Below are 13819 nucleotides of genomic sequence, written 5' to 3' on the forward strand. Positions count from 1 at the left end.
AATGAAGATTATAGATTTGTGCATAACTCTATACAGGCACCCAAGGACTATGATGAGGAATTTCCTATACTAGAGTTGGCCCTTTGGAATGCATTGCACACTCTTTTTTTTTTTGCTCATTCTCTGATTCAGGATCTTTCAAGAGTGTAACTGAAGTGGAGTTACTGAAGAGGTCATCTTCTACTACTCAAAGTCTTTCTGAAACAGAGACATGTATTCTCATCAACTTAGTCCCCAACCTCTGCCTCTTTTCCTTAGCCCAGCGTAACTTCTACTATCCAGTCTCCAAAGGCCTTCATTTGACTATTAGGATATATCCATACACTAATCTACAGGACCTACAAATGTTTCCCTTTTTACTTTAACACAGCTCTTAACCTGCAACCCTTTTACTAGGCCTCAAATATAAGTTCCCTAGTTGTTTTCCATATACAAGAAAGATATTTATGACCCACAATCAAAAATAATGCTTTGAAAAAGAGCAGTTTTTCTAGAACCAAGGTTGTCATAACTGGAAGGGACCTCAGGAACAGTCTATACAGTAAAAGAAATTGAGCCTCAAAAAGTTGAAATGATTGGCCCAAAGTCAGACAGCTTACCAGGTGCCCCCTTCTAACCAATTTGAGAAAAGACACATTAAGGATGCATTCAGTGGTCATAAGGCTGGAATGAAGTGAAGTGCCCTCAGAAGAACTGATTCCTTGTCCTAAATGTTACCGTTTGGTAATTGGCAGGGAAACAAGCTTCAACTAAAGATACATGTCTTGATAATGTGACAACAATATCATGTCACTCTGAGTTACCCAAAGACTTGGATAAAATCCTACTGAGGACCAGATTTGAGACCTTTACCCTCAAAGCAAGCATGAAGCGCAAGACCATATGGATAATTTCTTAAACATCAGTCATCTAGAAGTAATAAACACTGGTTTGTCTATCCATTTCTGTCATCTTTCTCTCTCTAATTAATTGTGTGACCTTTAGTCAACTCATTTTATTGCTTTAGGCCACAGTTTTATCATTTATAAAACATAGGTTCTGATTTATGTGACTGTATTAGGAAAAGCAAAGATAGCTAATATGCTAATATTTATTGAAACTTAACATGTGCCAGGCACTATTCTAAGCATTTCCCATATATTTACTCATTTTCGATAAACAGGAAAATTAGGCTGAGATTATTTGGATCACTTGAACAAGGTCACATAGTAAGTCCCAGAATACACAGCCATAAATGCTACTTCAGACTGCTTCCCACCACCCTCTATTGTATCTACTGCCACTACCACCAGAAAGTGTTACAGAAGTAGAAAACCAGTTATCTATCCTCAGGTTATCTATGCTATAACTGAAGAGTCAGGTAACACAGAGAACCAGATAACAAAATAGAGCCTAAAATTTACACCGAGTGTTGAAAGGTGGCTTAGGTAAGCTTCTGCTTTCCAAGTTGGTATAGGACCATCAGTGCAGAAAAAGTGGGAGTGAGCATTCATTCAATGAAGAAACTAATCTGACTCAAGTGGAGAGAACTTGTCGAGCAGTCATGGGAGCCAGAAGTGGATGTGGGAACCAATAGCAAATGACAACATGTAGTTTGTCTACATAACACTTAGCACAGGTGCCTATTTATATTCTTGATTGTTTAATTTCAGTTTTCAAGACCAGACAGTAAGCTCCATGAAAGTGGGAACTGCATGTGGGGTTTTTTGTTTTGTTTTTTTTCTTTTTTTGCTCCATTATATTCTCAATGCCAAGCACATCGCCTGAAACATGGTGGATACCCATTAAGTATTTGTAGAATAACTATGTTAATGTGTAAATGAAGGAACAAATGAATTTTAAATAATACATGAGGAACTCCCATAGTTGACCCCGTGTGTCAGAGGAACAAATACAGACTTGATACAGATGACAAAAAGCACCCATGGAAGCTGTTAGAACAGGCTGGGGTAGTGGAAATGGGAATGGAAAGGCAAACAGAAGGGCTATTTCAACGTGGGAATCAATAACACATGCACTCTCTCTCTGGTGCACTCTCTATCCCAGCTGTCCCCTGATAGACATTTCTGCACCAGCTGCAGGCTCTGTCATGACACCAATTTAATACAGAAAAACTATGGACCAAAATAAAAAAGAAGTATTTCTTAGTTCTCCAGAAAGCCCAACAGTGGGATACAAAAGTCTCATGATCTCAAACGTCTCCTTTTTCCTTCCTTATTTGCTTTTCCATACACTTTTCTTTTTTCTTTTTTCTTTTTTCTTTTTTTCAAACAGCTCTGGTTTGGCAAATTTTAATTGCCTATTTGGAATGAGGTCCCTGAAGCTCTCAGAAGTTAATTATTTCTTTCTGGTGAATCAGAAACTTTGAACTGTATGTGTGAGATAAATGGTCGGGTAGCACTTTGGAGCTTCAAGTTATTTAAGTTGCTGAGCAGCTCATCAACTTACTCCCTTCATTTGGAATTGAATCTGGAAGAGAACCCAGACATCATGAGCAGGCTGAGGATGTAGGATTTATGGATTTAGGTAGAGCTCTGGGTAAACATAGAGATCAATGAATTTTGAATCTAGATGGAGAGAAGGGAAGAAACAGCACAATTTCTAAAAACCAAACTGCTCAATGAAAAGCAGGTCTGGTGGTTATATTTTTCTGGGCACGGGAGGGGTAGCCAAACAGATTTTGGGCTTCAACTCTAGAATGTTGCTTCTGAAACGCCAGGGTCTATTGCCCAGCCTTAGTGTTTAGAGTAAATATCATTAGATCATTTTGCTGACAGAGAGATGCTCAGATCCTTCATGTTTTCCTGTTGTATACTTTCATACTGTGGCACTGAAAATAGGTAGGAGATAGAGTAAGAAACTGGGTAATGTATGCACAGACTCCAGAATATCTACTTGAAGGCATCCAATTTAGTTTCAAGTCCTGAATGCAGCATGTTTTGTTACCATTTCCCTCTTTTGAAAGAAAGTGACAATTTGATTTGTGTTCCAGTTCATCAAAATAAGATAATAGATAGATAAATATTGCCAAGAGGCAAAAGATGTCTAATTGAGCAGGCTGAAAATTGAAATAACCTAGGCGTCTTGATCCAAAGTATTCAAATGACCTCAATCCTCCTTTTGTTATTACTTTTCTAAGGGAGATAAAACAAGGGTGTACGTGAGTCTAAGGTCAGTGAACGAAATGTTTGCCTAAGAAATTAAATAATTTAATTAGATACTATCACCAAGGGTTGCACATCAAAGGTTTTGGCAATTGTAACTTGACCTAATCCAAAAAAAAAAATCTTCTTTTCTTCAGTGGTTCCCAGGCATTTGGGAGTTTGAGAAGCTGAGAAGGCTTCTGAAATCTCCAGGACAATTTTCAAGGAGATCCTCAGTGTTCCAAACCTGGAAACACTTGGAATATTGTTCTGCTACATCCACTGGTACTTGAAAGGAACTTCCAATGGTGAGTTGGTAGCAGGAAAAGGCTCCAATTTCCTTCCTCCCCCTAGACACTTTTTTTCTTTAACCATTTATCAGATATGGGCAACCTCCAGGAAGGCAAGGGGTAGCTGTCAGTTGAAAGAAAAGATAGGGTATATAAAAAAAATGCAGGCAACAAGACTAAGATGGGAAACATTCTGGGCCCAGTTTGCCAGGAATCTTTGAATGATAATTCTAGGATGAGGCAATCAGCACTGTCTTTGGAGAGCAGGGCCCAGACTAAATGAAAAATAGGTCATTAAATTTAGATGCTGAGTAGCCGTTAACTGTGAAAGGGAAGCTGTCATTAATTTTAATTCCATAGGTCCAAACACAGTACTAATGGAGGCAGGGTCATGGGTTCAATTCCAATCTCTATCAGTAAGCTCAATACTGTATTAAAAACAAGTCTTCCCACAGCCGTAGACTGGTCACCAATTTTTAGCCAATGGCTCATCAATTTATTCAATTAGGCTTGTGAAAGACTAAGGGATAGACTCTATAAAGCCTACCTCAAAACCGAAGAAAGGAAATGCATGCTGCAGGTCATTAGGAATGATAGGTTCATATAAGGAAGGAAAATGTTTATCAATGCTTCATATTGAACAGCAAAATCAGTGTGTTTTATAGAGTTCTAGGAGCAACAGAGACTTTTAATGGCATAATAATCAGCTACTTATAGGCAAAACCAGTGCATCCTCCCATCTGCAGCCTGTCTGTCATCTTTCTAGATATTCCACTGTGAATGGCCCATGTATAGGTAACTGGGAGTTAAATACAGACCACTCAAATAAATTTAAGGTATGACAGCCATGTGACTCTCATCTTTCTGCATTTTCCCTCTGTAGAGCTGATTTTCTCAATTTTAGCTTGGGAAGGTGGAGGCAATCCACAGGAAAACATTTCCTCAGGGCACTATGATAAATAAAGACAGAACAAGCATTAGGTATCAAGCTCTTAGGTCACCATTCTCTCCCTCCACTACATGCATTTGCCACTTCACAAGTGACAGACACCTTCACTTCCACGAATTTACGCTTCTTACGTACTTTGCCTGGCTGAGAAGCTGAAAAAAGAACTAGACACAGGGGCAGGTTACTTGGACTCCAGGACAGGAAAGTGGGGGAATTATAGAATCTTCTATGCTAAAGACTTTTTTGAAATTTAAATAATTTTATTTTGTGTCCTGTATTGGTATTTTTTTATTATTACTTTTTGCTAAAGATTTTAAGGATAAGCAAGTCTCCCATTTCAAAGATGGTTAGGGAGTTCCCGTCGTGGTGCAGTGGTTAACGAATTCGACTAGGAACCATGAGGTTGCGGGTTCAATCCCTGGCCTTGCTCAGTGGGTTAACGATCCGGCGTTGCCGTGAGCTGTGGTGTAGGTTGCAGACGCGACTCGGACCCTGCGTTGCTGTGGCTCTGGCGTAGGCTGGTGGCTACAGCTCCAATTCGACCCCTAGCCTGGGAACCTCCATATGCCGCGGGAGCGGCCCAAGAAATAGCAAAAAGACCAAAAAAAAAAAAAAAAAAAAAAAAAAAAAAAAGATGGTTAGAAAAATCCCGTGCCCTAGTAAACCCTTTCTCTAGCCCACGTGCTTCTCCAATGACGCAAAAAATATGTAGTAGATTCCTCATATTCTGAGGAATGAGTTTTGTTTTATTTTCCTTTCAATTGATGGAAATCAGAAATTCTATCGTGTTAGAGCTAGAAGCACTCTTAGAGATCAAGTAGTGTAACTAGATTGCCAATACAAATACAGGCCAGTGAGGGGAAGGAACTTATTCAAAGACATAGCCAGTGAGTAGCAGAAGCTTCAAGGAAAGGATTAGAAAGAGAAAAGAGAGTTACTCTCATGAAGGAGCGCGTATACATTAAGGGGTGCATGACACATAAACAGCGATACCTAGGGAAGAGGCAGATGGGAAAAGACAGGCTGTCTTTCAATGTGGAACAGCTAAAGAGTTCTATCCACACATTCATTCAGCAAATAATTCCTTTTTTTTTTTTTTTTTGGCGGGGGGGGGCTGCCACACCTGCGGCATATGGAGGTTCCCAGGCTAGGGGCTGAATCAGAGCGGCAGCCACCGGCCTATGCCCCAGCCACAGCAACGCCAGATCCGAGCCACGTCTGCAACCTACCACTCAACCCAAGTCGAGTGAGGCCAGGGATCGAACCTGTGTCCTCATGGATACTAGTTTGGGTCATTACCGCTGAGCCACAGCAGGAATTCCCATTCAGCCAATAATTCTTGAGCACCTTCCATGCACCAGGCATTCCTCTAGGTTTTGGGCTTACAGCAATGACTTCATGGAGCATACATTCTAGTTGAGAGAGATAATCAACGAACATAATTAATAGATAAAATACACAGCATGCTAGAAGTAATAATTCTAAGGAGAAAAATGAGGTAGGGAAGGGAAACATAAAAGGCCAGGGGCTAGAGATGAGCTTTTAGGCAGGGAGGCCAAAGAAGAACTCACTAAAATGATGCATCGTGAGTGAAGACCTGCAAGAATGAGAAGGTAAGCCAAAGAGGGATCTTGATTTCAGAAATATGGAACAGCCAGAGCAAAGAGATCAAAGCCTCTGAGAAAGGGATATGCTCTGAGTGTTTAAGGAATAGTGAGGAGGCCAGTGGGACTAGAGCAAAGTGAGCATTAAAAAAAAAAAAAAAAAAAAAAAAGAGTAGTAGGAACGGGGGTAAGAGAGGTAATGGGGAGGCAAAGCATTCGTACCGGATAGGTCATGGTAAGGAGACTGGTGTTTAAATAGGTTGAAATGGGAATCTACCGAAATTTTTTTAATGGAAGAGTGACCTGAGCCAACTTATGATTTAACCAAATCATTTGAAGTGAATGGGAGCAAAGCCACAAACAGGGAAACCAATAAGGAAGCCATTGATGAACTCCAGGTGAGTAATGACAATGACCTGGAATAAAAGATGGCAGTACAGGCGGCAAGAGGAGGGGTTAGAGTCTAGATAATATCTATAACTACCAGGAATTTATTTATTCATTTATCCATTCAATTCCTGTTGGGTCCTTATGATGCCTCAGGCGCTATTCTAGGTACCAGGGATAAGCCACCAAACTAAGTAGACAAGATTCTGTCCTCAATAAATTTACATTTGTGTGAGAGACAAGTAATAAACAAGTGATCAAATCATTAATGTACTTTCAAATATTGGAATGTGCTATAAGAAAAGTTAAGCAGCATGAGGGGAAAGAGGGTGGTGAGGTAAGAAACAAGCATCTTTGGGGGTAGGCTGGTCATTCAAGTCCTCTCCTTAGCACTCACACTTTTTGAAACACCACATTAGATGTTCACATTTTTAACTGGGGCTCAGCAATAACAACACAGAAAACACCAGAGAAGCTGGAAATGCATCTCCAACCAGAGGCATTAGTGGAGAATTTTCACAGGCCTCAAGGGTTCCATGCAACACTGCATTTACATAATATCAGTTCAAATCTAAGAAATGCTTGGCAGGGCTCTATGACAAGCACTATGCTATAATGGGGGAACGGAGGCCTGAACAATCTAGGAGGGACAGACAGACATAGGAATTGGCAATATTTTAGCTAAGACTGTCAGAAGGTACCCTCTTGGTAGAGGTTAGTAACTCAAGCTGACAGAGGTTCAACCATCTCTATGAATCAGATTTGTCTTGAAAAAAAAAAAAAAAGGGAGAACAAGCGAGAGAAGCAGGAGGATGCCCTCCTTTTCCTTTCTTACTTGGAAAAAAAATGATATAAAAAGACAACTGGTTAGGAGCTCCCGTCGTGGCTCAGTGGTTAACGAATCCAACTTGGAACCATGAGGTTGCAGGTTCGATCCCTGCCCTTGCTCAGTGAGTTAGGGATCTGGCATTGCCGTGAGCTGTGGTGTAGGTCGCAGATGCAGCTCGGATCTGGCGTTGCTGTGGCTCTGGTGTAGGCCGGCGGCTACAGCTCCGATTGGACCCTTAGCCTGGGAACCGCCATATGCCACAGGAGCAGCCCTAGAAAAGGCAAAAAGACAAAAAAAAAAAAAAAAAAAGGCAACAAAAGGCAACTGGTTAAAGTAGGTTGGAGAACATTTCATATAACCATTTCAAAAGGATGGGGGAGTTGTCTGTTTTCCAGGGGAGGTGGTGGATTTTTAGCTTTGCCTCTGTTCCCATTACGGATATCCCATTTGCATTCTGATATTTGAAAAGTACAAAGAGAATGGTCCTGTCCACCTTCATTACTTCACCTTTCTAATACGATCCCTCCATCTGTACTCCCATTCTCTCAGGTAAAATTAGGCAACTACATTGGCACCCATCCAGTGAATAGTGGCAAGTGGGAAGAATGGCAAAGGACAATGCTACAGCAGTACTTGAGTTTCTCCTTATTGGAATCGCCAACTATCCGGAGTGGAGAGTCACATTTTTCACACTGGTGCTGATAACTTACCTCAGCACATTATTGGGGAATGGACTTATCATCTTTCTTATCTATATGGACCCTCATCTCCACACTCCAATGTACTTCTTCCTTAGTAACCTGTCTTTCTTAGACCTTTGCTATGGAACAGTCTCTCTGCCCCAGGTCTTGGTGCATTGCTTCTCTACCCGTCCCTACCTCTCCTACCCACGATGTTTGACCCAAATTAGTGTCTCCTTGGTCTTGGGTACAGCAGAATGCCTCCTACTGGCTGTCATGGCCTATGACCGTGTGGTTGCTATCAGCCATCCCCTGCGCTATGCAGTTGTTATGAGTGGCCCAGTGTGTGTGTGGCTGGCGGCTGCCTCCTGGGGGTCATCACTTGTGCTCAGTGCCATGCTCCTCTTATCCCTGCAACTTCACTTCTGTGGGGCTAATGTCATCAACCATTTTGTCTGTGAGATTCTCTCCCTCCTTAAACTAGCCTGTTCTGACACTAGCCTTCATGAGCTTATGATCCTCATCGCAGGTATTTTCACCCTGCTCCTACCCTTCGGGTTTGTTCTCCTCTCCTATGTCCGAATTGCCGTGGCTGTTCTAAGGATTCGTTCAGTCCAAGGTAGGCTCAAGGCCTTTTCTACATGTGGTTCTCATTTGACCGTGGTGACAATCTTCTATGGGGCAGCCATTTCCACGTATATGAAACCACAGTCCAAGTTATCTCCTGACAGGGACAAGTTTATCTCGGTGTTTTATGGGGCTCTGACACCCATGTTGAACCCCCTAATATATAGCCTCAGGAATAAGGATGTTAAAGGGGCAATGAGGAAAGTTATGGCCAAAAAGGCATAAGTGTTCTTTGCTTCTAAACTTAGAAAAATAACATTCAGTGACATCTTCACCAATAGCAAAAATTGTTTAAAAGTTCTGACTTGGGAGTTCCCATTGTGGCTCCGACTCCAGTAATGAATCCAACTAGTATCCATGAGGATGCGGGTTCCATCCCTGGCCTCCCTCAGTGGGTTAAGGATCCGGCACTGCCGTGAGCTGTGGTGTAGGTTGCAGACGCGGCTCGGATCCCGAGCTGCTGTGGCTGTGGCGTAGGCCGGTGGCTACAACTCTGATTCGACTCCTATCCTGGGAACTTCCATGTGTCGCAGGTGCAGCCCTACAGAGGCCAAAAAAAAAAGTTCTGACCTTACCCTTGGTAGACTAGGTTACTATCATATGAGAAGCTTCACAAAATGCTCTCACTCCAAAATATTCTTCCAACTGAGACTTGAATTTCCATCACAGGCATGATTTTTCCTCTTTCTTTACATATAACATGTTACTGGTCACCCATTTCTTTCTTTCTTTCTTTCTTTCTTTTTTTTTTTTTTTTGTCTTTTTGTCTTTTCTAGGGCCACTCCCGTGGCATATGGAGGTTCCCAGGCTAGGGGTCCAATCGGAGCTGTAGCTGCCGGCCTACACCACAGCCACAACCACGCGGGATCCGAGCCGCGTCTGCAACCTACACCCCAGCTCACGGCAACGCCGGATCCTTAACCCACAGAGCGAGGCCAGGGATCAAACCTGCACCCTCATGGTTCCAAGTCGGATTCCTTAACCACTGAGCCACAACGGGATCTCCAAGTCACCCATTTCTTTACTCAACTTCAGGTAAATATATTTATCAGAATGATTTCCTCACTTGACAGGACAGAACTTAGCAGCAAGAGAATCTCCTGTGACTGTTCGCAGGAGGCAAGGCGTAGCTGAAATTGGAAAATAGGACAAAGAGTGGCAATAATAAAAGACCAGTAGACAAATGTCAGAAATTCTCTCACTTTACTGAGGGCAAGACCTGGTGGGAAAGCACAGTTTTCTTGCTCCGCTTAACCTCGGAACCATGAGAAAATGGTATCACAGCCACTTCCTACATTTTTGTAGAGTGTTTCTTTTTTCTTTTTCTTAAACTTCTTTCAAGTCTATTATGTCATTCTGTATTCCTAATACCTCTGTAAAATTGGTTAAAAAAAAGCAAAAACTCACCATAATCCATCCCTCGTGTTAACAATGAGAAAACAGAAGCCCAGAGAAGGAACTGACACTTGTCTAAAGTCATACATAATGGGTAGTGGAATAAAAATTAAAATTCAGATCATCTATATGCAACCTCGGAAGTTGTCAATAACGTCTAGAAAATTATTTGGAATTGTAAAATTATAAATACTGCTAATATTTATTGAGCACTGACTATATGCCCAGTACTGAGCTACATTCATTATCCATATAATTCTCATAACAATTCAGTGAAGAAATGCTATTATTAAACTACATTAAAGATAAGAAAACTGAGACTCCTAGAGGTTCAGTGATTTGCCCACAGCCGTAAAGTCAGTATTTAAATCTAGGTCTGACTAATTCCAGATCCCACGCACTGTATCCAAACTTTAGAGACCCTAGAAATTATTTAAAATGCGGCGATTTTAATCAATTTCATTGTCATATAACTTATGTACAATAAACTTTATGTGACTACAGTGTGCAAATTTATAAATTTTGACAGATACCCCCAGATTCACCACCACAATCAAGCTACCTAAAAATTTCATCACCTCCAAAAGTTTCCTTGTGCCCTTTTGTAGTCCACCCCTCCTTTCGCCCCCAACCCCTGGCAACCACTGATCTGATTTTCTTCACTCTGTTGGTTTTAATTTTTTTAAAACTGATTATAAGCGGAATAATTCAGTATGTCCTCTTCTGTGCGTGGCTTCTCTTATTCAGCATGCTTTTGAGATTCATCCATGCTGTTTCGTGTATCAGTAGTTTGTTCCTTTTAATTGCTGAATGATATTCCATTGCAAATTTACTACATTTTTAAAACTCCATCCCTTGTTAGTGAAAATAATGCAGTGGTTTTAAACTTTAGTTCACAAAGTTCTATGGGTTTGGGTGTGGTGCCTGGAGCCCGGAAATGGAGGGAGGTGAAATTTTCTGCGAGCAATTTCACTTGAAAATAGAGTTCTGAAAATAAGAGGAAAGCTCCTGGCAAACAATGATTTATTATAGATCTCTCATTTTCGATGAAGAATCAAAGCCTCAGTGAACAGGGTGTAAATTTTGCAAGATCATGAAACTTTTTGGAAGTGATCTGGGGCTAAGACCCAGATATCCTGTCTCCTGATCTCTTTGTGCAATTCCACCAAACATGATGAAGTCATCTCCCAAGCAGCCTGATGGAGAACCAGAGACAAAATAGTAGGAAAAAAAGAAGGAAAAAAAAAAAACCACACTGCACAGCACCTAAATGTGAAGCAAGGCATGACTGAGCAAGAATATATTCAGTGCATTCATCAGACACTGACTGCTAGGAGTTGATGTGACATTGTTGCTGCAGAGAGTACCAGACATACCGGGGACCTGTCGGGTGTGTTTTGGGGAAAAAAATAGAATAAATTAATCAATTATAAAATAGCATAATTTTTAAATAAATGCAACATTTATTCAAATTCCATCTATAATATGTTTTTAAAAGGTATGGCATTCTCAGCTACTAAAACCATCTTTTAATATCAAGGAATTAAAAGTATTTAGAGGAGTTCCCATCATGGCTCACTGGTTAACGAATCTGACTAGCATCCATGAGGACACAGGTTTGATCCCTGGCCTTGCTCAGTGGATTAAGGATCCAGCGTTGCCATGAGTTGTGTAGGTTGTAGATGTGGCTCAGATCCTGCGCTGCTGTGGCTGTGGTTGTGGCATAGGCTGGCAGCTACAGCTTTGGTTCCACCCCTAGCCTGGGAACCTCCATATGCCATGGATGCGGCCCTAAAAAAATAAAATAAAATAAAAGTATTTAGAAAAAAGGCCAAATGATTTAAATCTTTAATTTATTCATTCAGCAAACATTAACTCCACTTTCAGCCAGGCACTAGGTACTAGGTGCTAGGGCAAGTTTCATACTTTATGCAAAATATTCTTTACTATTGAAATAAATATTTCAAATTAGCATTGTGAAATAAAGTTGGTGAAATCAATAAAATTTTACAGGAAAAACAATAGAGACTTTAGGTAGAGATAAATTCAGAAATTAGGAGAAATGTTAAGCATATTCTCTTTAATGACCCTGTTTTTTTTTGGGGGGGGGCAGAAATACTCTACTCTCTATGACAGGTTGGTTTGCAGCTTAAAATGAGAATCATACTTTTGTTAAAGGTGCCCCTACTACAAAATGGTAGCTCTGTCGCTAGAATCTTTGTGTCTTTATTGACTTGTTGGCACAGTAACAACCTATAGACAAAATGACATAGTGGAATCTGGAGATGGGGCCTGCAGAATTGATTGTGCTACTAACTAGCTGTGTGACCTTAGTTATATCACTTTCTGGCCCTCAAATTTGCCCATCAATATAACACAAAGGTGGTATTTTGTTACCCAAGGATCCCTATAGTTTTAACATTCTGCATCTAGGTGTTTTTTATATAGATTTTCTTTCTTTTCTTTAAAAAAATGGAATAATATCATCAATTGACTCTGCAACTTGCTTTTTCCACTTGACAATATATCATGGACATTCCTCCAGATCAATATATATAGATCTATCTGCCTGACATTAAATGTTAGCTTTGACTGAAAAAGCAGGTCCACATGCCAGCTGGTTAACATAGCTTTGGCCCTTCCAGCACTAACATTCTGTTTCTAGGCATCCAAACCCCAAAGGCAATCCAATTCAGCATTGATATGGATTAATTTTAAGTACAAAAATGAACTCGACGAGGGTGTTGTGAAATGAAATCAATTCTAGATTGTTGACAACTCCTAAGGTTGACTATTGCTTCTCCACTTGATCAATCATAGGCATTGTGAGAAGGATCCCACAGTGCACCCCAGCCTAGGCAGCTGGGTAGTGAAGCTTACCTTGCTTCACCCTAGAAAGCAATTATAAGATTGGTTTGAAACTTAGTTCTGTCAGAAATTGAGGAGAGAGTTTGCAGAGTGAAAAAGAGTCTCCAAATGATATTTTCCAATAGGGATTTCGGGAAAAGACAACGTGCCCAATTCATAAAGTTTGGGATTTCACTTAAGGAAAGGCAGTGACGTCTAACTATTGAGAGCACAGGCCCCGGAGCCAAATGTGTTGGATTCAGACCTTCATTTTATCACTTTTCTTTCAAGTCACTCTCTGTGCCCACCTAAGGGGGCTAACAGTAGCTCTAACACTACCTATGGTGTTCAGAGTTTGGTCATGTAGTCAGAACCACTCTAGGCATATCAGGAAAGAAGAAATTTAATAAAGGGAATAGAGGCCTATGAAGCCTTTTGGAAGGGCTGTGAGAAGGAAGGTAAAGGGATGTTGCCAACAACCTTAGATAGTTGCAGGAATCGCAGGAATCACGGGGTTTTAGGGCTATCAGGAAGGACACTGCTACCAATGATGTCAGTGAAGCCCATGTGTCACAGAAGAAAGCGCAGAAGCCACTTACATCTCCGTTTACAAAGTCAACTCACCTTCACAATACAGGTAAGAGCTAAAAAGGATGGTGATGGTGTTGAATATGATCTCACAGCTCGGTTATATGGAAAGCATTTCAAAACGTGCCCGGCCGATAGTTAGAGAATTGCAGTAAACATTAGCTGTCATTGAGAAGTTAGGATCACATGAGCCTAAGATGGCAGGAATTGAAATGCCAACTTGCTGCCTGAATAGCACTTCCCAAGGCTGCTCCCTTACCTGTGCATTCAAACATCTGTACATACATCCTTCATTTAACATGCATGGATCAACTACCTACTGTACCGCAGGTACTGTGCCACTGCCAGAGATGCAGTGGCCCAAATGAAGCATATTGGATGCTTCTTCTCAAGTAATTCACTGCCTAGATGGGAAAAAAGACATGTGTGCAGGCAGCATTGCTACGTGAAGTTATATCTTCCTAGTTCTTAAGATTATGA

The 13819-nt window shown here is 41.0% G+C and overlaps 2 protein-coding genes across 42 annotated transcripts in view; one reads left to right on the forward strand and one right to left on the reverse strand.

The window, feature by feature from the left end:
• The window catches only part of IGSF1 (immunoglobulin superfamily member 1), a 504513-nt gene that overhangs the window by 211566 nt on the left and 279128 nt on the right, over positions 1 to 13819 (reverse strand). The gene's annotated exons all lie outside the window — the stretch shown is intronic.
• Positions 2233 to 8734, forward strand: OR13H1 (olfactory receptor family 13 subfamily H member 1). Its single transcript, XM_005673921.4, has 2 exons — positions 2233 to 4791; positions 7302 to 8734. The coding sequence occupies exon 2, from the start codon at positions 7808 to 7810 to the stop codon at positions 8732 to 8734; it is 927 nt and encodes a 308-aa protein (XP_005673978.1). The 5' UTR covers positions 2233 to 4791; positions 7302 to 7807.

The sequence above is a fragment of the Sus scrofa genome, chromosome X (genome assembly GCF_054392235.1).
Source record: "Sus scrofa isolate SSC_HxYL_T2T_F1_AM1 chromosome X, Sscrofa_HxYL_maternal_Yorkshire_Landrace_v2.0, whole genome shotgun sequence".
In the NCBI taxonomy this organism is placed as follows: domain Eukaryota; kingdom Metazoa; phylum Chordata; class Mammalia; order Artiodactyla; family Suidae; genus Sus; species Sus scrofa.